The 24,998-nt window shown below is 34.3% G+C and overlaps 1 protein-coding gene across 6 annotated transcripts in view; it reads left to right on the forward strand.

The window, feature by feature from the left end:
• The window catches only part of PDS5B (PDS5 cohesin associated factor B), a 194,157-nt gene that overhangs the window by 128,364 nt on the left and 40,795 nt on the right, over positions 1-24,998 (forward strand). For all 6 annotated transcript variants that reach the window (XM_047078747.1, XM_047078710.1, XM_047078735.1 and 3 more), the window contains exons 19-21: positions 1,212-1,372; positions 14,651-14,774; positions 17,424-17,582. In XM_047078747.1, the coding sequence (XP_046934703.1) occupies positions 1,212-1,372; positions 14,651-14,774; positions 17,424-17,582 (444 nt within the window). The remainder of the gene's footprint in view (positions 1-1,211; positions 1,373-14,650; positions 14,775-17,423; positions 17,583-24,998) is intronic.

The raw sequence follows: 24,998 nt of genomic DNA on the forward strand, positions 1-24,998 counted from the left end.
CTCAAAATAAATAAACATTAAAAAATAAAAAATACTGTTGCATTTCCCTGAGTAGTTTTTTCCCTGATTCACATCCCCCAGATATAATTGTTCTGAATTTGAGGTCATTATTCATTATTCATTCTCATACTGTCTTTATAGTTTTATCATCTCTATTTACGTATCTCTAACATCACTTACTTTGCTTGTTTCTGTATCTTACAAACACGGCATTATGCTTAATATATTTTTCTATGACTTGCTTGATTTTACTTTCCACATTTGATTCTACTTGTTTATTTTAAGCTTGAAAATCCTGTCTTGTTCAGAAAATTTTTATTCTGTTCTTTAATCTGAAATATAAACATCTGAAATTTATTTTGAAAGTGTGTATTGGAGGGAAAGATCTAATTGGATTTTCTCCCAATAGCTATGCAGTTTTATCAGGACTGTTTATTAAAAATCCCATTCATTTTCGTTCTCTGTTGCCTCTGTAGAATCTAAGTTCTTATATATGTTAGGACTATTTATTGCTTTATGTTTTCTGTTTTGTTTCTTCTATTAGTACCATGTTGATTTGATAATTGTAATGTTATGATACCTTTCACTATCTGTTTTACCCCCTTCCCTGAATAACCTTTTTTCAAAAATGTTACTAGCTAGTCTCTTTTAATCCCCTCTGTTTAGAAAAATGAGCTATTTTGGTAAATTCTCTCTTCTTGTCCCTCTTCTCTAATTCTCCTCCAAAAAAAAAAATCAGGGGCACCTGGGTGGCACAGTTGGTTAAGCATCCGACTCTTGATCTTGGCTCAGGTCATGATCTCATGAGATCATGAGGACCCATGTTGGGCTCTGTGCTGACAGCACAGGGCCTGCTTGGGATCCTTTCTCTCCCTCTCTCTCCTTCTCTCTTCTGCTTCTCCTCTGCTTGTTCTCTCTCTCTCTCTGTCTCTGTGTCTCAATAAATAAATAAGTCAAACATTAACCAAAATCTAAATTATTTTGAGTAGAATTATATTAACATGTAATTTAATTTTGAAAGAAAGGACTTCTTTAAATCCTGTGATTTAAAGAACATATCTTTTACATATTTGAGTAAGTTTTAAAGTTTACTGTGTTCTCATATACTTGTTAGCATAAATATTTTTGTATTTACTTTGATTTGAGTATTTCCAATTGTATTTTAAAGATGAAAAGGGTTTACAGACCATTTTTGTGACTCATTTTTTTAGGTACTCTCATTTACACATCCCATCTCATTTCATTCTGCTGAAACATTTGAGTCTCTCCTGGCTTGCCTGAAAATGGATGATGAAAAAGTAGCAGAGGCTGCACTCCAAATTTTTAAAAACACAGGAAGCAAAATTGAAGAGGATTTCCCACACATCAGATCGTAAGTTGAGTTTATTCTGATAAATACTCTGGAATATAGAAAAATAATTTACTGTTTCTCGATTTATGTAGTAGTTGGAATCTTGTAAGTTTTGAGGAAATCATGTCTAAGTTATATTAAGTTGGTATCGTTCGGTTTAGATTCTCATTTCCTGAGGGGATAGCACTGGTTGGTATTTTGGATGATTTCATGAAAATGTGGGGCAAACATGGCATTTCTTTCTCAAGCATCTATTTTGCGTAAATATTTTAATGAAAACAATTTTCTAGTAAAACATTCTCTTGACATGGCATAGAATAAACAATTCACATGAATTTAAGGTCTAGTGGGAAATTTCAAAGAAATTTCAGCAGGACTGTGCATAGGACTCTTCACTATCCTCTGTGATTAAAGGTATTGAATTGAAAATTTTCAGAAGCACTGCTTTATTTGACGTAGGGAAGCATGGAATAATCATCCTAATAGCAGTGTACTTTTGTGTGTGTTTTCAGTATTTCTAAGAATTGGAAATTGTGCTGTTATCCTTGGGATCTCTAATGCTGGTTGATTATTCAAGATTCTGTGATATCTCAAAACGATGAGTCTTCATTCTGTATGGACCCGTACTTCTCTGTATGCATCTCTCCTCCCGCTTCCTGGAGGGTGTATCTGACAGTTGGTCCTGATCTTGCCATAGGCATTGGTGGTTCGCTTTACATCTGCCTCATTACTTCTGGCTTAGCTGCTGGTCTAATTAGTTGTGGTTGGGGTAGCATGCTTCTTCATGTTGAAGAATTACCTGTGGCCTATTTCCTCAGAGAGAAAACGGACAAAGGTAGCTCTTAAAATCCCAGGTACACTTTTTGTTATTCTTTGTTCATGTGAACTTAATTCTAGTTCACATGGTAATTGAAACATAACCAGAATTTTATAATCCCATCCTCTTTGGCAGGAGTAAGAAACTTTATTGTTTAGAATTGACTTCTTAATTTTTAAGAGGATGGGGAGCATGAATATTCCTTTGGAATGGTGCTCTGATTCTCCAACACAGATCAGAGATCAGAGTTTGGGGAAAAACACATGCACACACACAGTACATATAATGCTGTATCACTTACTGAATGCCCACTTATTGTATTATCTCATTTAAACCTTGTAACAGTTCAGTAAAGTGTAGGAATTATCCTAATCTTCCAAATGAGAAATCTGTTATTCACTTGAGGTAAATGGTTTTAGATCATATAGCTAGAATGTACAGAGGGAAGATTTGAATTTAGGCCTCTGGATGCCTATGGTACCATATCCATAATGGCACAGTTCCTCTCTTAATTAGGGTTTTGGGCAAGTTTTAGTTTGATTTATTCACTAGTGGTTTTTATTTTCATTCTTGACTATCTTTCCTAGTATCTTTAATATCTTAAACATTGATGTATTTGTGGGAGAACTATATAAGAGCAAGGTTGAAAGGTAGACATTTTAGAACATGCAAAGGTCATTTTAAAACATACGCTGCTTTAATATGGAACTTGAAGATTATTTGATTTATATGCTAAGTATATTTCACATGTTTCTCATGAGGAGAATTAACTGATATTGAATACCTGCTGTGTGCACACACTGTTCTTGGTGAAGTAGCTCATAGTATAATATGTCTTCCAGGAGATAAAATATGTATGCAGATTTTATGTTTTAAATTATTAATTGGGTGAGTTGATTTTGAGGAAAAATGATAGAGCTGAGTGTTGATTAAAGCATCTTCCCTTGAATTCACCAAAATAATTTAGAGGAACCACAAGAGAAATGAATCGTAAGTAGAATTGGACAGAATTGCTCCTAGATTATTTAGACCGAATTGAATGTGAGAACATTGATGGTTGATACCCATATTCCTGAATCAGGCATATAAGGGAATGGATAGTAAGTGTTCTGTCCTTGGTTAATTTAGAAGGAGGAGATTGAGGTATGGGCAGGCTTTGAGAGAAATAAGGAGAGCCTAATTTCGGCTGTCATAGAACTAAAGGAGAGACTTCGTGGTCACACCGTTTTTCTTTGGACTGACCTACTTTCCTTAGCAGGAGGAGCAAAGCTTAGAGGTGAAGTAAAGCTTAGAGGAGAATTTTGAAGCAAACGTCTTACTACCAACTTTAGAGACACATAAAAGATTGTGTGTTCGGCCACTAAACAAAAATGATGGTTGCTATGGTTTCTGTTCTGATTCCTGTCTGTCAGGAGTCTGACTTACCTCCAGAGTAGGCAGTTGTCCCCAAACTAAGAGTCCCCTTATAGCATGGAATATAGCCATAGTTCAGGTGGAGCTAGTTCTTGTCACTGGCAGGTTTCAGTAGACTTGGAGAGAAATTCCACGGAGATGAGAGACTTGCTGCCTTTAGTCCGCACTCCCTTCTCCATGCTCCTTACTTAGCCAGCTGATGAAGGAGTTGGGAACTTTGATATTAATTTTTTAAGAGTGGCATCTGATGTTCAGTCTTCAGGGAGATGCTGCCTGCCTTTTTGTTCAAATGGCAGAGCCAGAGAATTTCTGTTGCTCAAAGGTGAGTTAACAGAGTACAAATAAATTAACAAACATGAAACCGATGCACATATTTTAGTACTCAAAAGAAAGCTGATAATCACTGTTGGGAAGAATTGAATTTTTCTAGGAAAAAAGAAAATTTTAAGTGATTCTAAACTGCCAAAAAGTTAAGCAGCAAATGATACCTGGAAAAAAAGAAAACAAAACAAATATATAAAAAGGGAAGTGTCAGAACCAATGGTAAAGAAGACAGGAACATACTTGCATTATAAAGTATAATTTAGTATAAGCAGCAAGGAGCAAAGTAAGCAATTTTGAAAATGTAATCGGTAAGCTAGCATTGCAACTTGAGGAGATTGCATAGAATGTGGAAATGTAGGCATAGAAATGAAGGCAGTTAAATTTCTTTAATAGCAGAAAGTGAAAAGCCCTAAGTGGTTTTTGTGGTGAAGACAACAGAGTGATGGAAAATGGAAAATAATAATAAAAAAAATAATAGTAAACTTTTTCAGAATGATTGGCTACTTGAATCTGGATATCAAGAGGACTCCTGTTTTAGGAAAATATCCTGGTGGAATTTACTGAATTTTCAGGGATTACAGAAGTGATTTCACAAACATCAAGGGCAAAGAAAAGGAAGTATGTTATGTACAATGGAAAAATAAAGAGGCTCGCTTATTTCTTTCAACCACCTAAGATTTCTGAAGTTAATGATTCAACAACTAGAGAGATTTCATGGACAAAAAGAATATAACCTAAGAATTTCCTAAGTAGCCAAGTTGTGCTTAAGGACAAATCAAGGATGTTCTTTAGGATATAAAGACTCAGGAAATGTATTAATAACCCCTTTTATATTATGAACTCTGCCTACCAAGTTATATACTCTTCCCCTTTGCATTCAGTTTTGCTTAAGCTCCTAATTCTACCTTTTGTTTTTGTTGGCGTTTCTGATTTGTTTTTTTCTCATCATTTTACTTTTAGTGTTTAAATTAAAATTTTTTTTTTAACGTTTATTTATTATTGAGAGAGAGTGAGCAAGGGAGAGGCAGAGAGAGAGGGGAACACAGAATGTGAAGCAGGCTCCAGGCTCTGAGCTGGCAGCACAGAGCCCGATGTAGGGCTCGAGCTCACAAACTGCGAGATCATGACCTGAGCCGAAGTCAGACACCCAACTGACTGAGCCACCCAGGCGCCCCTCAGTGTTTAAATTTTAGATGTGCCTATATCTATGTTTTAAATATTGGAAAACCTGATTTTTTTTTTTTTAAGGAAAATGTAAATAAATAAAATTGGCTCGAAGAAGAAGAAAAAACCTAATTGGGCTATGATAATAAAAAAAATGGTGAAAAGTATCCTCTAGTAAAACGTGCCAGTAAAAGTTACATGTTAAAGAAAGTATTATTTCACATCTGTAAGAAACCAAGGATTCTAATTTTTTTAAGTTGTTTAGAGCATGACAAAAAAAACCAAACAAACATTCAGATTACTTGTAAAGCCAAGATAACCAGCAGGAGTGCTAAAACTAGTTAACAGATATTCCCTCAAAAGAAAACTTCAAACAGAGCTTACTAATATTGCTGCAAAAAGTTTAAGTAAAATTTTAGAAAAAAGAGAGTTGACTACAGTAAAACAAAAATATATTATGGTCAGATGTGATTACTTTCAGGAATACAAAGAGGATTGGTATTGATAGGCCTAATATTCATGTTACAATTTATTATATAATTGAGTATAAGGGAAAAGGCACACAGTAGGTCACATTGATGTGACAAGGATTAGAATGCTAAAGGAGTCTATTTCTAATTAAACCTAATAAATTAGGATTAAATGCCTTCATAACATAATAAATGTGTCTCAGACCAAAAATAGGTGTCATCATATAGTAAACACCAGAAGCATTCGCAGTAAAATTAGGAACAAAATGAAGAAATTACACTATCTCTGCCATGATTTAACATTGTTTCAGAAACATTAGCCAATATAATTACATTAAAAAATAAATTTAAGAAGTACAAGTGTTGGAGGAGATAGAGTTATTGTATTTCATGGAAAATCTGTGAATCAACTGAAAAACTACCAAAACCAAGATAGCCAATATAAGCCAAAATCCCATATAACACTAACAACCATTTTGAGAATATTATAGGAATAAAAATCAGAAGACCTAGGGGTAACACAAGAAATTTGCAGCCTTATAATACTGAGTGGAGAAGTATAATATTTAACAAAAAAATTAGGAAAAGTTAGATTGCCCAGTAAATTATTGGCAAGCTGTTTTGAAAAGAAAAATCAATGTAAACTGCTTGATTTTACATATATTTGAAATGAGTTAAAGATTTATCTAAGATTTTAAATGTATAAAATGAATCAATAAAAGTACTGGTAACCAGAACAGTTTTGTAATTCCTTTTTTTTTTTTTTTTTTTTTGTGGGTGAAGGGGTACTGATGCCAGATCATAAGATGAAATACTGATGGATTATATTATTAAATATCCATTTGTTGAAAAATATTTATAGAGACTCTACTGTGTATAAGGTACTGAAGTGTGTATAAAGTTTTGTTGATGAACAGACTCTGTCCTTATATTTTAGTGAGGAAGAATACCATTTAGACAAAAGCAGAAATCATGAAGTAAGTTAGAAATACAAATGGTATGCTTGGAAACTATTTTCAGTATGTATAACTTTGAAAAGGTTAATATCTGTAACGTATAAAGACTCTTAAAAATATAACAAACAGGTTTCACAGTAGAATACTGGCAAAGGGAATGAACAGGAAATTCACAAACAGGAAAGCCTTCTAGCTCCTCAAATCAAGAAAAGACATTTATGCCTACTAATAGTAATTGAGGCAAAAACAAATAAAAACACCAGGATTAGCTAGCATTCCAGTGATGTCTCTTGATTGAATTATAAATGATTCAGCTTTTCTGGGTTGGTAATGTGGTAATACATACCAACTTAAAATGTGTGCTTGTAGTCTTCCAACTCTGCAGTGTTATTTTCAGGAACTTATTTCAGAGATAATTAGAAAAGATACCTACCTAATGATACTATGGGTCAGGGTTGAGTCAGAGGAACAGAAACCACACAAGGTATTTTAAACGTACATTAATTAATACAGATGTTTGAAGGATGAAAGAGCAGGTTGTTTTGGTAACCCAAGGACTATGAACTGCTGGAAGCAGCTATGACCCCTAGGGCTGGCTGGCTGACAAGTGGTGTTCAGGACTGCCCATTGGATGGAAGAGCCCTGTCAGTATTGGCACAGCCAACCAGCTGTCACAGTAGGAGTGTCCTAGTTGTTGCTGGGGGGGTGGGGGTGGGGGTATGGCAGAGCTACTGCACAAGATGCCTGAAGAAGCTATAGTGTCTCTTATTGGAAGAATCCAACAGGAAGGCAACTCTTGAAGGAATCTAGGAAATACAATTTCTGATTTATAGCACCAGGGTCTCAGAGCAGATTATAGGGTAGGCTTAAATCTTAAAGCTCAGAAACAGTGCATAAATAACTAGAATAAGGATGTTGGTGCTTTTGTTGTTAAGACTAAAAAAGAAAAACCAAAACATCTAAATGTTCATCAGTAGGGGATTGGTTAGACTAGTTGTGGTATAATATCTATCTGCTAAAGATATATATGAGCATTAAAATTAGTGTTTAGCAGTACTTGATACAGGAAGTTCTCTACAGCATTATTGGTGAAAAAATGTTTCCAAATACTATGTAGTTTGTACCCTGGTTTACTTAAATATATGTATGTATGTATAGAGAAATTTTAGAATTGTTAACCAAATGTTAGCAGTAATTATTTCAGAGTAGTAGAATTTTGAGGTTTTTTTTTTTTTTAGTGGTATTAATGTATTTTTCAGTTTTTGCATTTTCTGCATGTGTGTGATTATTATCGGGAGGAAAAAAACCCTTGAATTGGAAAGAAGAAAATCAATTTAACAAGGGAGTAAAGCATTTCTTTTAACGGGAACTTAGAAAAAGCAATCAGAAGATAGTTGTTTCATTTACATTTCACTGACTTCTAAGACTGCCTAGTAGTTCAGAATTCTTGAAAGTTTTTTTTTCTTTGTTTTGATTTATTTCTGTTCTGTTTATTTTTTTTCTGTTTTCTGTTTAAATGAATATGCAAAACATTGGATGAGCTTAAAATTTCTCATTCTGTCTTCAAAAATTCCAACCCAAATTGCTTTTTTACTTCTATGTGACATGTAATTTTCTCTTGATTACTAAGAAAAGGTATTTATGGATGTTGGTATTGGAAAGTCTGATCTATGATATGATGGGTCTTATCTGGGGAGTTTAGTTACTGAAGTTACCAGAAAGTAATAATTTTTCATTTCATAAAGAACTTCAAACCATAGACTAAAAGGATAGTTTGGTGAGACTCTGAAACATTTTACTCCTGAAATTTTCAAACATATAGAGAAGTAGATAGACTATTACAATAAACTCCTATGTATCCAACAACTGGCTTATATATGAATAACTTACAGCCACTTTACTGTAATTTATAATTCTACTTCCCCTGTTCCCCTTATATCTGAAAGCAAACCCCAGACTAAATATATCATTTTATCTATACATCTAAGTATCTCTAAGAGATAAGAGCTCTTAAAAATAAACATAATACCTTTCTCACAAACATAGGTGACATTAGTTGCTTAATGTTAATATCCAATTAATTTTCTCAAAAATAGTAACTTTTTTTAAATCAAGATCCATAATGCTATTTGTAGATGCATTTATTAAAGTGCCTCATTTCTTTCTTTGTGTTTGATAAACCAGGTTTCTCTTGCAGAGTTTCACATAGACCGATTTTTGCTAATTGTATGCCTTTGGCATATTTTAATGGGTTTCTTATATTTTCTGTAAGGTTATAGTTAAATCCAGAGGCCTGATTGGATTCCAGTCAACTTTTTTGTTGTCAGAGGACCACTTTATAGATGGTGGTATGCCCCTCTGTCGGTTGTTGCTTAGTGATCAGAGGTGATGTTCTGTCATTCCTTCTTCAGTTACTAGCTGAATACTTTCGTAAAGAGGAACTTCTCATCTATTCTCTGGTTCCCCAATGTTACATCTGTTCAGGAAAGGCAGGTTAAATGCTTCGTTTTTTTTAAGTTATTGAACGGTGTTCAAAATAGTGATTTTACTAGCCTCCTTCAAATGTGACGAATTAACTGTTGTTGTCTTTTTAAAATAACCGTTATAAACCCATGAATTTACACATACTTGACAAATTGACAATTTGTCACTGATGCTCATATTGCCCCATCTATATCCAGGAGCCTATTTAAGTTGACCTTTGAGTCCCTTTGAACAGCTCCACTAATCTCTGTAGTTTCTTAACAATTCCGATGTGACAATTTGTTCCAGGCCCATCTTCTACATGTCCCACACCTGAAATCAGTCATTTCTCTAAAGAGCCCTGGTTCTTTTTAATGGGAATGTTATTAAGATGATCATAATGTGAGTCTTGTGGGTACTAATGCCTAGTGTGTGGGTCATTTTTTAAGACAATTCAGCGGACATAGCAAAAAAAAAAAAAAAAAGAAAGTCTTTCTGGAAGATAAAATGCGTTGTGTGTTTATATTGATTATTCCAGTTCTAACTCAGGGCTACAGTATTTTTACATAATCTCTTCAATTTTACATTTGTATCTCTTTTTCCCCAACTTAGATAACACAGGATGATAAAATCATGGTATTACATATTAACTCATTTGAATTATGCCGTATTAAATACCTAACAGTCTCAGAAATGGCAGTAACACTACCAATGTTACTCCTAAAAAGAGTTAAGTTTGTTGACTTGTTATCTTTAAGGTATGTATCACATTAGGGATTTACAGTCAAATTTCTCTATTTCACAGTTACTTAAAATGATTCTTTTTTGTGTAGTTACGCCACCAAATGGATACATACTTTTGTTCATTTGCTTTATTTTATTACTTTTTTTAATGTTTATTTTTGAGAGAGACAAAGAGTGAGGGGTGGGACAAGGCAGAGAGAGAGGGAGACATAGATTCGGAAGCAGGCCCCAGGCTCGGAGCTTTCAGCACAGAGCCTGATGCAGGACTCAAACTGAAGGTAAGATCATGACCTGAGCAAAAGTTGGACGCTTAACTGACTGAGTCACCCAGGTGCTCCTGTTTGTTTTATTTTATTTTTTTTTAAGTTTGCTCTTTTAAAATAAAATTTAAAAAATATCTTTTAATTTTAAGTAGGCTTCGTGTCCAACGTAGGGCTCGAACTCACAACCCTGAGTTGTATGCTTTACTGATTGAGCCAGCAAGGAGCTCCTAAAATTTAATTTAATTTTTAAGTTATATGAAATATTCACTGGTTTTGAAGAGAGTTCTGAAAGCAAAATATATTCCAAGAAGTCTAGCTTCAGTTTCTCATCTGTCTACCTATTCCTTTTTACCTTTAGATAAACTTGGAAAAAAAAACAAAAGTCCTCTATGCATGTCTGTCTGGGTGTGTTTCAGTGTGTATATGTATGTGTATTCATATGCCCCCTTTGACAGATAAATGATAAAGTACGCTGTACACACTTTCCTCCACCTTGCTTTTGTCTTTTGATACATACTGATAGTTATTCCATATTTAAGTAGTTATTTGTGCTTTTTATCAGAGTAAATGCATATATAATTTTGCTAGATTTTGCTACATTTCCCTCCATGGTGGCTATAACGTTTTGCATTCTCACCAGCAGTATACAAATGTACCTGATTCCCCACAGCCTTGTCAAGTCTGTGTTGTTATGATTGTGTCTCTTTTTCCTGGTCATCGTCCTTGTTCTGCAGTTATTGTCTGAGAGTAGCATAACCACTTCTACTTTCTACTTTTTTTTATATCAGTGTTTGCAAGTCATGTTGTTTGCCTTTTTTTTTTTTTTTAACTTTAAATCTTTGTGGGACTTGATATTTAAAATGAGTTTCTTTTAAATATCCTACAGGTTAGTCTTTGTTTAGTTACATTTTTGTTGGTTTGTTTTGGTTTTGGTTGTTTTAATCCAGTTTGACAAACTGTCTTTTGGTTGGAATATTTAGACCATTATGGTTAGTGTAATTATTGATATAGTTAGATTTAAGCTGCCATCTTTATTTTTGTTTTGTCTTTTCTCTGTTCTCCTTTCCCTCTATTTCTGCCCTCCTTGGGATTAACTGAGTATTTTATTTTTAATTGTTTTTTAAAGTATTTAAATTCCAGTTAACATACAGTGTAATGTTAGTTTCAGGTGTGCAGTATACTGCTTCAGCACCTCCATGCAACAGTGCTCATCACCACAAGTGCACTCCTTAATCCCTGTCACCTTATTTAACCCATCAGTTTGTTCTCTATAGTTAGGAGTCTGTTTCTTGTTTCTTGGTTTGTCTCTCTCTTTTCTTCCTTTGCTCGTTTGTTTTGTTATCTTCACTACTGGAGATAATCTACATTCAAATAAAATTATATCACTTAATGTATATTATAAAAGCTTTGCAACAGTATATCTCCATGCCTTCCCCCTCTAAGCTTTTGTTGGCATATTTTGTTTCTGAATATGTTATAAATTCTACAATGTGTTGATATTTTTGCTCTAAACAGTTTGATAAGTCTTGGATTAACAGTGATAGATTTATTGGTACACACACATTTACCATTTCTGTCACTCTTCATTTTTTAGATATCTGTATTTTCATCTGGTATCATTTTTCTTCTAGAATAACTTTATTTCTTATCGTATAGTTCTGCTTGTAATTCATTATCTCAGCTTTTCTTTCTCTGAAAAAAATCTTTATTTTGCCTTCATTCTTGAAAGGTATTTTTTCTCAGTAGAATTCTAGATTGGCAGTTTATTTTCATTTAGTACCTAAAAGATGTCACTGCATTATTTTCTGGATTGCATAGTTTTTGATGAAAAGTATTCCTCTGTATATATTGTTTTTGCATATGTAATGTGTATTTTTTTTCAGACTATTTTTAGGATTTCTTTTCTTTATCACTGTTTTTACCAAATTGATAATGGCATGTCTTGGAATGATTTACTTTATGCTTCTTCTCCTTGCAGCTTATTGAGATTTGGGGGACTATGGGTCTTTTTCCCATCAGATTTGGAAAAATTGTGGCAACTATCTCTTCAGATATTTTTTTCTGTTCACCCCTCCTCACCTCTTTGTTTTCTAGGACTCCAGTTGCATGTATTTTTTTTTTTTAATTTTTTTTTCAACGTTTATTTATTTTTGGGACAGAGAGAGACAGAGCATGAACGGGGGAGGGGCAGAGAGAGAGGCAGACACAGAATCGGAAACAGGCTCCAGGCTCCGAGCCATCAGCCCAGAGCCTGACGCGGGGCTCGAACTCCCGGACCGCGAGATCGTGACCTGGCTGAAGTCGGATGCTTAACCGACTGCGCCACCCAGGCGCCCCTAGTTGCATGTATTTTTGACTACTTGATACTGTCTTACAGGTCACTGATGCTCTGTTCTTTTTTTTTTTTTTTCCTGTCCTTGTTTCCCTCTGGTTTTATTTTGCATAGTTGCTATTGCTATGTCTTCAAGTTCACTGATGTTTTCTTCTGTAACATATAATCTACTTTTGATCCTATTGGTATATTTTTCATTACAGATTTTGTATTTTTCATAGTAGTTGCATTTGGGTCTTCTTTATGTGTTTCATTTCTGTCCTCATGTTCATGTTTTCTTGGGCATATGGAGCATCTTGATAACAGCTGTTTATGTCTTTGCTAATTTTGTCACCTGTGCCATTTCTGGGACTATTTCTATTGATGAATTTGTTTTCCTCGTTATGTATTACAAGGTCTTTCCACTGTGGCTGGTGGAGACCTGAATTACTAGCAGCCCCAGGTGCGTTAGGGAATTTCTTGGCTTATTGCTTTCCAGTGTTCTTTTCCTGGTCTCAGGTAGTTTTTTTCTTCCTCATGCATGGCACTGATTTTTATTCAGTCAGTGACTTGCGACACCCCTCTGTGGATCTCCAGAATTCAAGCTCTCTTGCTGTCTTTGTAGCTCACTCCTCTGTGGAACTCTGCCCTAGAAATTGTAGCTGCTTCAACTCCCATCTCGGTCTCCCTCAACTCCATGCTACCACCAGATTCTTACTGGGTTACTTCTCCTTACATGGCAGTCTGGAGCCTTGCAGGCAGCAAGTGAGGATAGATGTAGGCCTCTTGTAGTTTATTTTCCATCTTTTAGGGATTACAGTCATATGCTGCCTGTTGTCCTGTGTCCAAAACCTTTAACATGTTTATCTGTTTTCTGCTTGTTTAAAGTAGGAGAGAATCCCATTTCACATATGCCCTCATCATGTGAACTTTTAATTTGTATGTTTTTAATTGTTTGTAAATGAGTGAAAGTAAACGTCTTTTCACACATCTCTATCACACATAAATATCTACTTATTTTAATATTTATTTTTGGGAGGGAGGGAGAGAGAGAGCGAGAGCGAGAGCGAGAGAGAGAGAGAACACACACGTGAGTTGGGGAGGGACCGAGAGAGGGAGACACAGAATCCAAAGCAGGCTCTAGGCTCTGAGCTGTCAGCACAGAGCCTGATGCGTGGTTCGAACTCTCTCAGATCATGATCTGACCTGAAGTCAGATGCTTAACTACTGAGCCACCCAGGTGCCCCTGTATATCTACTTTTGAAAAACTTTATTTTATGTCCAGCCCATTTGTCCATGATATTGCTTGTCATTTCATTCTATATTTGTAGACGATCCTTACATTAAGGATATTAACCCTTTGTGAAACAAAATGTAGAATTTCCCCTCAATTTATCACTTGTCTTTTTATTATATTTTACTGTTGGTGTCTTTTGTGGTACTCTATTACTGTTGATGAATTATTGTATCTATGAATTCTTAGTATTTGGGCCCTGGGTTGGTATTGAGCAAGGAGGTAGATTCAGAAGTTGCTTTCACTGTGAGATGTTTGAATAGTTGAGCTAAGAGATCTTGCTTTATCCATTATTCTTTCTACGTTTTTGTGTTGTGTAATGATATGATACCTGAACCTTCTTCCAGCTACATGACTTACTCCAGAACTCTGCTCAAATGTTACTTTATCTGCAGGGTCTTCTGTAACCACCCTCTTTCAAATTATAATACTCACACACCTCTCCCCACTCCCTATCCTGTCTTCTTTCTTTTCCTTTTTTTCCTCCACAGAAGTTATCCCAACTTGACGTAACACATATTTTGCTAATTTATGTATTATTGTTTGTCTTGTCCAAAATATGCTGGTAGCATGAAGGCAAGCATTTTGGGACTTTTAATAGTGCCCAGCACATAGTAAATACTTAGTTTGTATAGGTTTTATAATCCGATTTCCCGTTATGTAGGTTGTCCTGGTATAAAATGAAAAATGAATCAGAAGAAGAAAGGGACTTGAAAAAGTTTAGGTCCCATTATAGTGGTCTTATATGTTGTATAAGGTGGCAACAATTTAGCGGGAGTGATAGCTGTGAGAATAAAAGAGAAGAAGCTAATGGGAATGACATTAAGAAGAAATGGGTCGCCATCCATGTTTGTATTTAGAATTGTTAAGTAAAAAGAAAAAAACTCTTGTATTTGGACTGTATTTTTAGTATAGATGTTTATAAAGCAGAATTAGAGACAGTTAAAAATGAGTTCAAGTCAATTTTTTTGTTCTTACAAAACATTACTTAAAAAATACAAATGGTAAAGTATCTAGTGGAGTCTTGCTGATTTTTCTGGTTTACTGTTTTTCTTTAATTTCATTTTTTGTTTTCTTTAGAGCTTTGCTTCCTGTTTTACATCACAAATCTAAAAAAGGACCCCCCCGTCAAGCCAAATACGCCATTCATTGTATCCATGCGATATTTTCTAGTAAAGAGACCCAGTTTGCACAGATATTTGAGGTAAAGAGAAAAAAAAATTTTTTTTGTTTCATATATTATAGTTAAAAAAACACATATTAATGATTTTATAGAATGTGCACATTTGGAGATGCATCATTTTATAGTACGTTTTCAGGATTTGAATCCGTATAATCAATATTGATGAGTGGTTAAAATATGAAAATATCTGATTATTTAGATGTTTAGTACTAACTTAAATTCAGAAATCAAACAATTATATCGTAATTTTTGGTATTATACATTTAATATTAGGAAGCTTTTTCATTAATAAGTAACTATATATAAAATCATACTTAGTGATAATCAGTAATGATTATTCTGTCAGTTTATAGGTTTAAAAATTAGAGTTCTGTTTACGAGATACTGCTGAAGTTTGTGGAGTTTTGTCAATTCTAATTGGTAATATAAAGTACAAATAGATTTATACTTAGATAATCACTGACCTAATTTTATACAGGTTAAATTGTTTTTTAAATACATATTTCATCTTATTTTTTCTATTTTATTAAATAGAAATTACTATTTCCCTTTCTAAGCATTGCATTTTATTTTAATCTACTATAATCTGGGGCTATCTTTAGTATTCTTACTATATATTTAGCATTTTTACATAGTGCAGGAACCTTGAATGAAATCAAAGCAGTTTGGAAAGTATGCTGAAGCTACTTCACCATAAAAACTTTGACTTGTTATCCCTGTTTTGAAACATTTATGGTAACCTTTTCAAATCTTCATGTATAATGCTAAAGACCTGAACAAGGAAGAAAAGTAGTTGTCTTTATCAAACATTGTCTTTGCTGTATATAGCAAATAATTTATTTTTAATTTTGTGCCTTTTGGGGTGGAGGCATTTTTTGTAGTCTGTTTTTATATATGAGAATGACTTTAATGAATTCATGTTGATTTAGAAAGCTTTTGTTTTTCTTGATTAGTCTCCTTTCTCTTCCTTTCAGTGGTGATAAAGAGCAAGATAACGTTAATAATAACTTGAATTTGTTATGTACTTTTATTTTCATTTTGATATTATATATCTGGTATTTTATTTATTTTTTTCTCTGATATTTTATTTTATCTTTACCACAACCTAACCTGTGATCCTTCTGCTATAATGTATAGGTTGGCTACCTTCTGAGAAAAGGTTTCATAGAGGTATCTGGCCTTTATGAGATTACTGTTAATCCAGGGTCTATTAATTTTGCTTTCTTAGAAATGATTTTATTACCTTATTTTGTAAAATTGTCACACTCATTATTGAAAAACCCGCATGATCAGATTTTCATTTATAATACAAAGAATCTGGCATTTTGGTGTACAATGGAAGTATTGAGGGAAGTCATCAAGAATAGCGAGAAGTAAACTCATTTAAATATACTTTCGGCCAAATGAAACCTTATATTGACCCGATATTTTAGGGGAAGAACAGTTTAATATGTTTTTCAAGCCTAGAATTCTTGGTGTTCAGCATGGGAGGACAGCATCAACTCTTTATTAAAAGTGTCACTGAAAATTTTAATAATCTATTTACTTGTTTACAAATCAAAAGATACAAAACAAATCCAAATAGTAAGTAGTAAAATAATAAGTTTTCTCCTCCATCTCAGCCCCGTATCCCCAGCTACTCACTTCTCATTCCCAGAGGTAACCAGTGTTAACCAGTTTCTAATACACTTTTCTCAAGAATATTTATTCATAATACACATAATACACACACACACACACACACACACACACACAAAACACAAAATCACACACATAGATTTTGTTCCTTTCCCTCTCTGCTTATGCTAGTGATAGTCTACTATAGTCACTCTTGGGATTTCCCTATTTTAAAATTGTAACGAAACATTTTAGGTATTATCCTACATGGGTATACGAGGAGTCTCATTCTTTTGTCATGGCCAAATATGTATTAATGTTTGAGTTTTCCATCAGAACAATAAAAATAATTCTCTTAGTTGTGGCACTTAATAGTTGATGGTATAAAAATGCACAAAAATGCCTGTGACTCTATATAATAAAGTTTATTTCTTGCTCCTGAAAAAATGTCCAGTTGGGTGTTTGGATTGCATTCTAATCAACAGTTTAGACACACAGACTTTTTTTGACAAATGCCTTCTCTTTTTAGTCCCGCTGGAACTTTGGTAGTAAGCCTGTCAGTGAGTAAAGAGAGAATATGGAGAAGATACATTTCTCATACTTGCTTCAGTGCGGGGATTGCATACCTCACTTTTACCCCCAATCTGTTAATAACCAGTGCTTTTTCACATATTCTCATCTAACTACAGAAGAAGCTGCATGTGTAGCCATGCAGGAAGTAGAACAGAAGTGGATATTGGTGAACACTGCCAGTCTCTAACATATTCATCTATGTGATCATAAAATATACAATACATAATATGATTCTCCCATGCTGAAATTTTTTTTACCTATTTCTAAAATATGACTTGGGCAAAACTGAAAATAATTAAATGTGATGCCTTTTAGATATAAATAACCTATAGTTTAAATATAAGCTTGAGCTACTACTTACATCATGTATATGTATTGAAGCTTCTATAGGTTTTTTTTTTTTGATTTGAGCATGAAATATGTGAATAGTTTATTTACATATTTATAGAGTTGAATATGTTTTCCTTTTCTCATTTTCAGCCTCTGCATAAGAGCCTAGATCCAAGCAACCTGGAACATCTCATAACACCATTGGTTACCATTGGGCATATCGCTCTCCTTGCACCTGATCAGTTTGCTGCTCCTTTGAAGTCTTTAGTAGCTACTTTCATTGTGAAAGATCTTCTCATGAATGATCGGGTAATTTATATTTTTTAGACCTGTGTTCCTCACATTGTTATCTTCTAAAAGTGAAATGTTGTAAATAACACTTCCATTTGGCTGCTTTCTTTGAGGTTTTCCTATCTTTTTAACATGCTCTTTTCTCCAGTAGAACTAGAGGCATTGAAACATGTCTTTAGTTGAGCATATGCATGTAACCTGCAATACATTCCTTGATAAATACAAAATATCATTTGATTTTCTTTCAGCTTTATAGTGGATTAATTTTTATAATGATATCTATTTTTAAAAATGTGAAGACTGACAAGCTAGGTCACATTATGGTTGTCATGACAATAGTTGTTTCTTTCCCTCCATACAGTAGAGAATTAAGAGCACTAGGAGAAAACATTAGGAAAGAACTAAGTGATTTTGTCTGTCTTCAGTTTGTGAGTATTTGGGGTAGGGCATGTTTGAGTCTGGGAGAATTGACTCCTTATAGTCATGTGGCATTTTATGCATGTGTGTGCATATTTATGTATACACACACATATAAACATGCATGTGCAGACACTTATGTAACCAGTTTTGTGGCTGCTGTGTGCTCAGCACTGTACTAGGTTCTTTGGAGAATTAAAAGAAGTATAAGATAAAGTTTCTCCTCTTAAAATATAGTTATAAATCTTGCAGTGTGTAGCTATATTACTTACATGTTTCATATTCATCATTATCTTCTATTAATATACTTTAATATACTATTAATGCTTTTAAACTGATTTATTATGGAAAAATAGTTTTGGGAGATAATAGTCAAGATAATTGTATGTATTAGATCTCTAATGATTTGTGGCTATTTAACTTTAGTTGACCAGAGCCCTGTAATTTGGAGACCAAAGGCCTGTGTTAATTACCATTGTCCCTGGCTGTGTTCTTCAGCTATGTCTCTCACTTTTCTTCTCCCTAAGTACAGTATTTCATATGTTCTTTCGGTTATGTATGCTAATCATGTGTTTCAAGTTTGATATCCTTACTTTGTTTTGTTTTCTTTAATGCAGAAATTTTGTTGAGATAAAAGTGCATACTTTTTAAGGGTGTGGTTCATTAAGGTTTCACAAAGTTAGCATTTTTGACCAGCTGACAATCCAGGCAAAGAAGTAGAAATTTACCAGACTCCCAAAGCCCCTGTGTCTTTTTCTTGTTATTAACCTTCCCTTCTCCCAGAAGATAACCATAATCTTGACTTCTAACACCAAAGATTAGTTTTACCTGTTTTTGAACGTTTATAAATGGAATTATGTAGAGTAAATTTTTTATGTCTGACTTTTTCTTAACTCAGTATTACATTTGTTAGATGAATCCATCCTGGTGTATATAGCAATGGTTTGTTCATGTTTGTTGCTGTATAGTATTCCATTGTTTGTGTATGCCATGTATCTGCTCTGTTGCTAAACATCTAAGTTACTTCTGGTGTTAAATGCATACCGCTATTACAAATACTCTTTTACATATCATTTTGTGCACTTATGTATGAATTTCTTTTTTAGTTGCTGTATCTTAGAGTATAAGTATGTATAAGTTGTTTTAGTAAAATTTGCCAAATTATTTTTCTTTCTTTCTTTTTTTGCCAAATTGTTTTTCAAAATGATTATACCAACTAATATTCTTATGTATGCTGAATGAGGGTTCTAGTTGTACCATTTCCTTGACTGTACTAGATATGGCAGTCTTCAACATTTTAGTCATTTTATGAAGTGTAATGAATGATATGCCCTTAGGCACATTTTCATATTTGTATTGACATTTTGGTTCTCCTCTTTCGTGAAGTGTCTGCTCAAGCATCTTCCACATTTTTCTATTAAATTGTCAGTCTCTTATATTCATTTGTAAGATTTCCTCATGTATCTTGTTGGCAATATGGTTAGCAAATCTCTTTTCCCACTTTGTAACATGCCTTTCACTCTCTTAATGGTGTTTTTTTTTTAATTTTTTTTAATTTTTTTTTTTTTAATGTTCATTTATTTTTGAGACAGAGAGAGACAGAGCATGAATGGGGGAGGGTCAGAGAGAGAGGGAGACACAGAATCCGAAGCAGGCTCCAGGCTCCAAGCTGTCAGCACAGAGCCCGACGCGGGGCTCAAACTCACAGACCGTGAGATCATGACCTGAGCCGAAGTCGGACGCTTAACCAACTGAGCCACCCAGGCGCCCCCTTAATGGTGTTTTTTGATGAGAAGTTCTTAATTTTAACAGAACTCATTTTATTATTTTCTTTTTAGTACTTGTCTTTTTTGTCTACTCCAAGGTTGTGAACATATTCCCTGTATTATTTTCTAGAACAATGGTAATATACAAGCTTCTAGCCACATGTAGCTATATAAATTTAAGTTTAAACTAAATATAATTGTAAATCTAGTCACACATTTCAAGTGCTCACTAGCCACATACTGCTAGTGTCGAACAGCCCAGAACATTTCTGCCATTTCAAAGTTCTGTTAGACAGTGTTGCTCTAGAAGCTTTATTTATTTAATTTACACATTACACTCTGAAGTCTACTTGGGATTGATTTTTATATATGGTATATGATTACTATCCAGATTCATTTTCTTTATTTCCATCTGACTCAACTCACATTTATTGAAAAGACTGTCTTCCTTGCTGCATTTAAAAAAAAAATTGAGATGAAACTCACATAATGTAAAATTAGCTGTTTAAAGTATACAATTCAGTCACATTTTATTTAGTACATTGACAATTTTGTGTGACCGCCACTTGTGTCTAGTTCCAGATCATTTTCATTAAGCAGTCACACCACATTTCCCCAGCCCTGGGCAACCACCAGTCTCCGGTCTGTCTTAATGGATTTAACTGTTGTGAATATTTCCTATAAATGGAATCCTGCAATATGTGACTTCTTGTGTTTTTCTTCTGTCACTTAGCATAATCTTTTTGAGGTTCATGTTGTAGCATACATCAGTACTTCATTCCATTTTATGGCTGAATAATATTCTGCTGTATGTATTTATCACAATTTGTTTATCCATTTATTCAGCGATGGACATTTGGGTTATTCCCACCTTTTGAATATTATGAAAAGTGCTGCTATGAATTTTATGGCTGGGCATTTGTTTGAGTACCTGTGTTTAGTTCTTTGGGTATTTTCCTAGGTATATACCTTTGCTAGATTATATGGTGATTCTGTGTTTAACTTTTTTATTTTAGAGAGTGCTCAAGATGGGGAGAGAGGCAAAGGGGGAAGAGAGAAAGAGAAAGAGAAAATGAGAATCTTTGGCAGACCCATGCTCAGTGCAGAGCCTGACACCAGGCTCAAACCTATAACCCTGAGATCATGACCTGAGCTGAAATAAAGAGTTGGGCTCTCAATTGACTGAGCCACCTAGGTGCCCCAGTGTTTAGCTTTTTTGAGAAACTGACAAACTATTTTCCACAGAGGCTACACCAATTTACCTTCCTGCCAGCAGTGTATGAAACTTCCAGTTTTCTCCACATCCTCGCCAACTTCCTATTTTCTGTTAATTTGATTATAGCCATCCTAACGGGTGTGAAGTGGCATCTCACTGTGCTTTTGATTTGCATTTCTCTAATGTTATTGAGCATCTTTTGATGTACTTATTAGCCATTTGTGTATCTTTTGGAGCAAAGACTATACGTGTCTTTTGCCCATTTTTTTAGGGCTCTGTGTTGAGTAGTGAAAGTTCTTTATACTTTCTAGACACAATTCTCTTGTCAGATCCATGGTTTGCAAATATTTTCTCCCATTTTGTAGGTTGTCTTTTAAGTTGTCCTTTAATTTTTTAATTGAGATATAATTGATATGTAACATTATTTAGATGTGTGCAGTGTAATGATTCAGTATTTTATATACTTTGAAATGATCACCGGGGCGCCTGGGTGGCGCAGTCGGTTAAGCGTCCGACTTCAGCCAGGTCACGATCTCGCGGTCCGTGAGTTCGAGCCCCGCGTCAGGCTCTGGGCTGATGGCTCGGAGCCTGGAGCCTGTTTCCAATTCTGTGTCTCCCTCTCTCTCTGCCCCTCCCCCGTTCATGCTCTGTCTCTCTCTGTCCCAAAAATAAATAAAAAACGTTGAAAAAAAAAATTTGAAATGATCACCACAAAAAGCCTAGTTAATATCCATCCTACACAGTTACATTTTTTTCCCCCCTGTGGGAACTTTTAAGATCTTGGCAACTTATCAAATATACACTATATGGCATTACTAACTGTAGTTACCAGGCTGTACATCACATTCCATGACTTATTTATTTTATAACTGTAAGTTTGTGCCTTTGACCCCATTCAGCCGTTTTGCCCACCTACCCCTTCCTTTGTCAACTATCAGTCTATTCCATGTATCTTTGATATTATATTAGCCAGTCTGATAAGTGCGAGGTTATAATCTCATTCTGGTTTTGATTTGCATTTCGTTGATGATTAAGGACACTGAGCATCTTCTCATGTGTCCTCTGTATGTTTTCTTTGGAGATATTATCTATTCAAGTCCTCTGCCCATTATTTAATTGGGTTGTGTTTTTGATACTAAGTTGTGTAAATTCTTTATATATTTTGGATATTAGCCCCTTATCTGTTGTATGATTTGCCAGTATCTTCTCCCATTCAGTAGGTTGCCTTTTCTTTTTGTTGGCAATTTCTTTTGCTGTGCAAAAGATATTTAGTTTGGTATAGTCCCGTTTGTTTATTTTAGTGTTTGTTCCCCTTGCCTGGGGAGACTCTTGCAAAAAGTTACTGCTGAGACAAATGTCAAAGAGCTTACTGCCTGTGTTTTCTAGGAGTTTTATGATTTCAGGTCTTTTATTTAAACTTTTTCCCTTTTGAATTTGTTTTTATATGTGGCCTTAGATAGCATGTAGCTGTCCAGTTTTCCCAACACTCTTTATTGAAGAGACTGTCCTTTTCCCATTGTATATTCTTGTGTCCTGTGTCATAGATTGTGTGACTGTACTAGAAGCACACGCACACACACACACACACACACACACACAGGTTTACATCTGGGCTCTCTATTCTGTTGATCTCTTTGTCTGTTTTCATGCCAGTACCATGCTGTTTTGATTACTATAGCTTAGTATAGCTTGAAATCAAGGAGCATGGTGCTTCCAGTTTTGTTGTTCTTTCTCAAGATTGCTTTGACAAGTTTTGATATCTAGTAACATAAGTCCTCCAAATGTCTTTAATGACAACTGCTGCTGTTGCTGCTGCTACTACTGCTGCTTCCTTATTGTCATCAGTAGCTTTTTCAAGATTGTTTTGGCTATTGTTAGCCTTTTGCATTTCTATCTAAATTTTAGAATCAGCTTGTCAGTTCTCCCTATACTTCACCCTAACTGGCTGGAATTTTGATAGGTATTATGTTGAGTTATAAATTTTATTCATCATCATTTTAATACCACTTTTCATTCAGTGAACATGGATTTATAATCTGAGCTTTCTATTTCACGAAGATGGTATATGTCTTAGTCTTCAATTTCCCGGGATAAGTTTTCTTAAATTTTTGTGTGGATGTCTTATCTTTCTTAACTATGTTCCTAGGCATTTTATGTTATTTGATGCTATTGTAGATAATATGCTTTTTAATATTTACCTGCTAACTGTATATTGTTGGGATATGGATGTAAAGTTTCTTCTCTTTTATATTGACTTTTATCCTAGGGTCTTGTTAAAGGCAGTTTGTAATTCTACCAGTTAGTTTTTGCATTTGTGGGGTTTTCTCTTTTCACAGTCATGTCATTTGTTCATCGAGACAGCTTTAATTTTTTCTTTTCCATTCTTAATGCTCTTTATTTCTTTTTCTTCCTCATGCCTTGGCCAGGACCTTCAAAACAATAGAAGTGGTGATAGTTGACATTTTTATCTTCTTCTCAGTCTTAGAGAGGAAGATGGACTATTGGTAATCAGTAGAGGACTTGAAAACTTCATCTAAATGACATAACTAGGACACTACAGTGAATCTCGTCCTGGCGTATATTCTTTCAACTTCGTCTTTTATTTAGAGTAGTCTGTTTATATGTAATGTAAACAGTGATTTGGGTTAATTTGCCATCTAATTTTTATCTTAAGTTTGTTCTGTCACTTCCGTATTCATTTTACTCTTCTTTCTTTCCTTGTTTTTGATCAAATATTTTTATTCTGTTTTCCCCTTTACTGACTTCTTTTTTACATTTTCCTCTTCTTTTAGTAGTTGCCCTAGAGATTACAACATTCTTCCTTGACTCACTGAAGGCCAGTATTAATGAGTCTGTTTTAAACTTTCAGGACAATAGTTTCAGTATTCTTAAGAACTTTAGCATACTTTAATTCCCTTCATTTCCTGATGCTTTTTGTGCTCTTGTACACATAGGACCATTACTGTTGTGATTTTATACAGTTAATATTTATTTAGATTTACAACATATTTTTCCTGTTTTCTTGTTTTTCATTCCTTTTTATTTATGTGATGATTTCTTTCCTACTTAAAGAATTAAAGTAGTATTTCTTTTAGTGTGGATTATTGTGAATTCAGTCTCTTGGGTTTTATTTGTCTGAAAATGTCTTTTCTTTGCCTTGATTTTTTTAAAGGATATTTCCTCCAGGTTTAGAATTCTACACAGGTATGTTTTCTCCCCTTACCATCATCTTCCATTTTCTTACCTTTTCTCTTGAAATCAGCTGATGGCCTTGTTCCTTTGAAGATTTTCTTATTGCTTTGAATGCTTTTAATTTTTTCTATTTTGCATTGGTTTCCAGTTTCACTAAGGTGTGTCTGGATGTGCTTTTTTTATATTTATCTTACTTGGGGCTTGTAGATCTTCTTGAATGTTTAGCTTTGATATCTTGCATAAATTCTAAAAAATTTTTGTTTCATATTCTCTTTTCTCTCTTACTGTAGTTCTAATCATGCACTGTAAACATACAATTTATTTTACTATGATACAGTTTTTTTTGACACCTTCATATACTTTTCTCCCTGTTGATGCTTCAGTTTTGTTTTCTTCTGACCTGCTCTTCAGATTTGTTTAATCTGTGTTAAGCCCATGCACTGAATTCTTAATTGCATTTATTTTATATTTCAATTTTATAATTTATTTGTAGCTTTAAAAAAAATTTTGTAAGTTTTTTTTTTTAGATGTTTATTTTTGGGAAACAGAGTACAAGCGGGGCAGGGTCAGAGAGAGACAGGACACCAGATCCGAAACAGGCTCCAGACTCTGAGCTGTCAGCACAGAGCCCAACATTGGGCTCGAACTCATGAGACATGAGATCATGACCTGAGCGGAAGTCAGCCACTTAACCCACTGAACCACCCAGGTGCCCCCCTGTAGTTTTTAGTATAGCTTTTAATTCCCTGTCAGAATTCTCTATCTTGTCATTTAATTATTGAACTTCTTTAATTATGTTAATGTTGACATCAGCCTTAATTTCTACATCACCTGTGGCTCTTT

The sequence above is a fragment of the Lynx rufus genome, unplaced genomic scaffold (assembly GCF_022079265.1).
Source record: "Lynx rufus isolate CCGP_SWC_20201006 ecotype Redwood Valley unplaced genomic scaffold, mLynRuf1.p SCAF_1, whole genome shotgun sequence".
Taxonomy (NCBI): domain Eukaryota; kingdom Metazoa; phylum Chordata; class Mammalia; order Carnivora; family Felidae; genus Lynx; species Lynx rufus.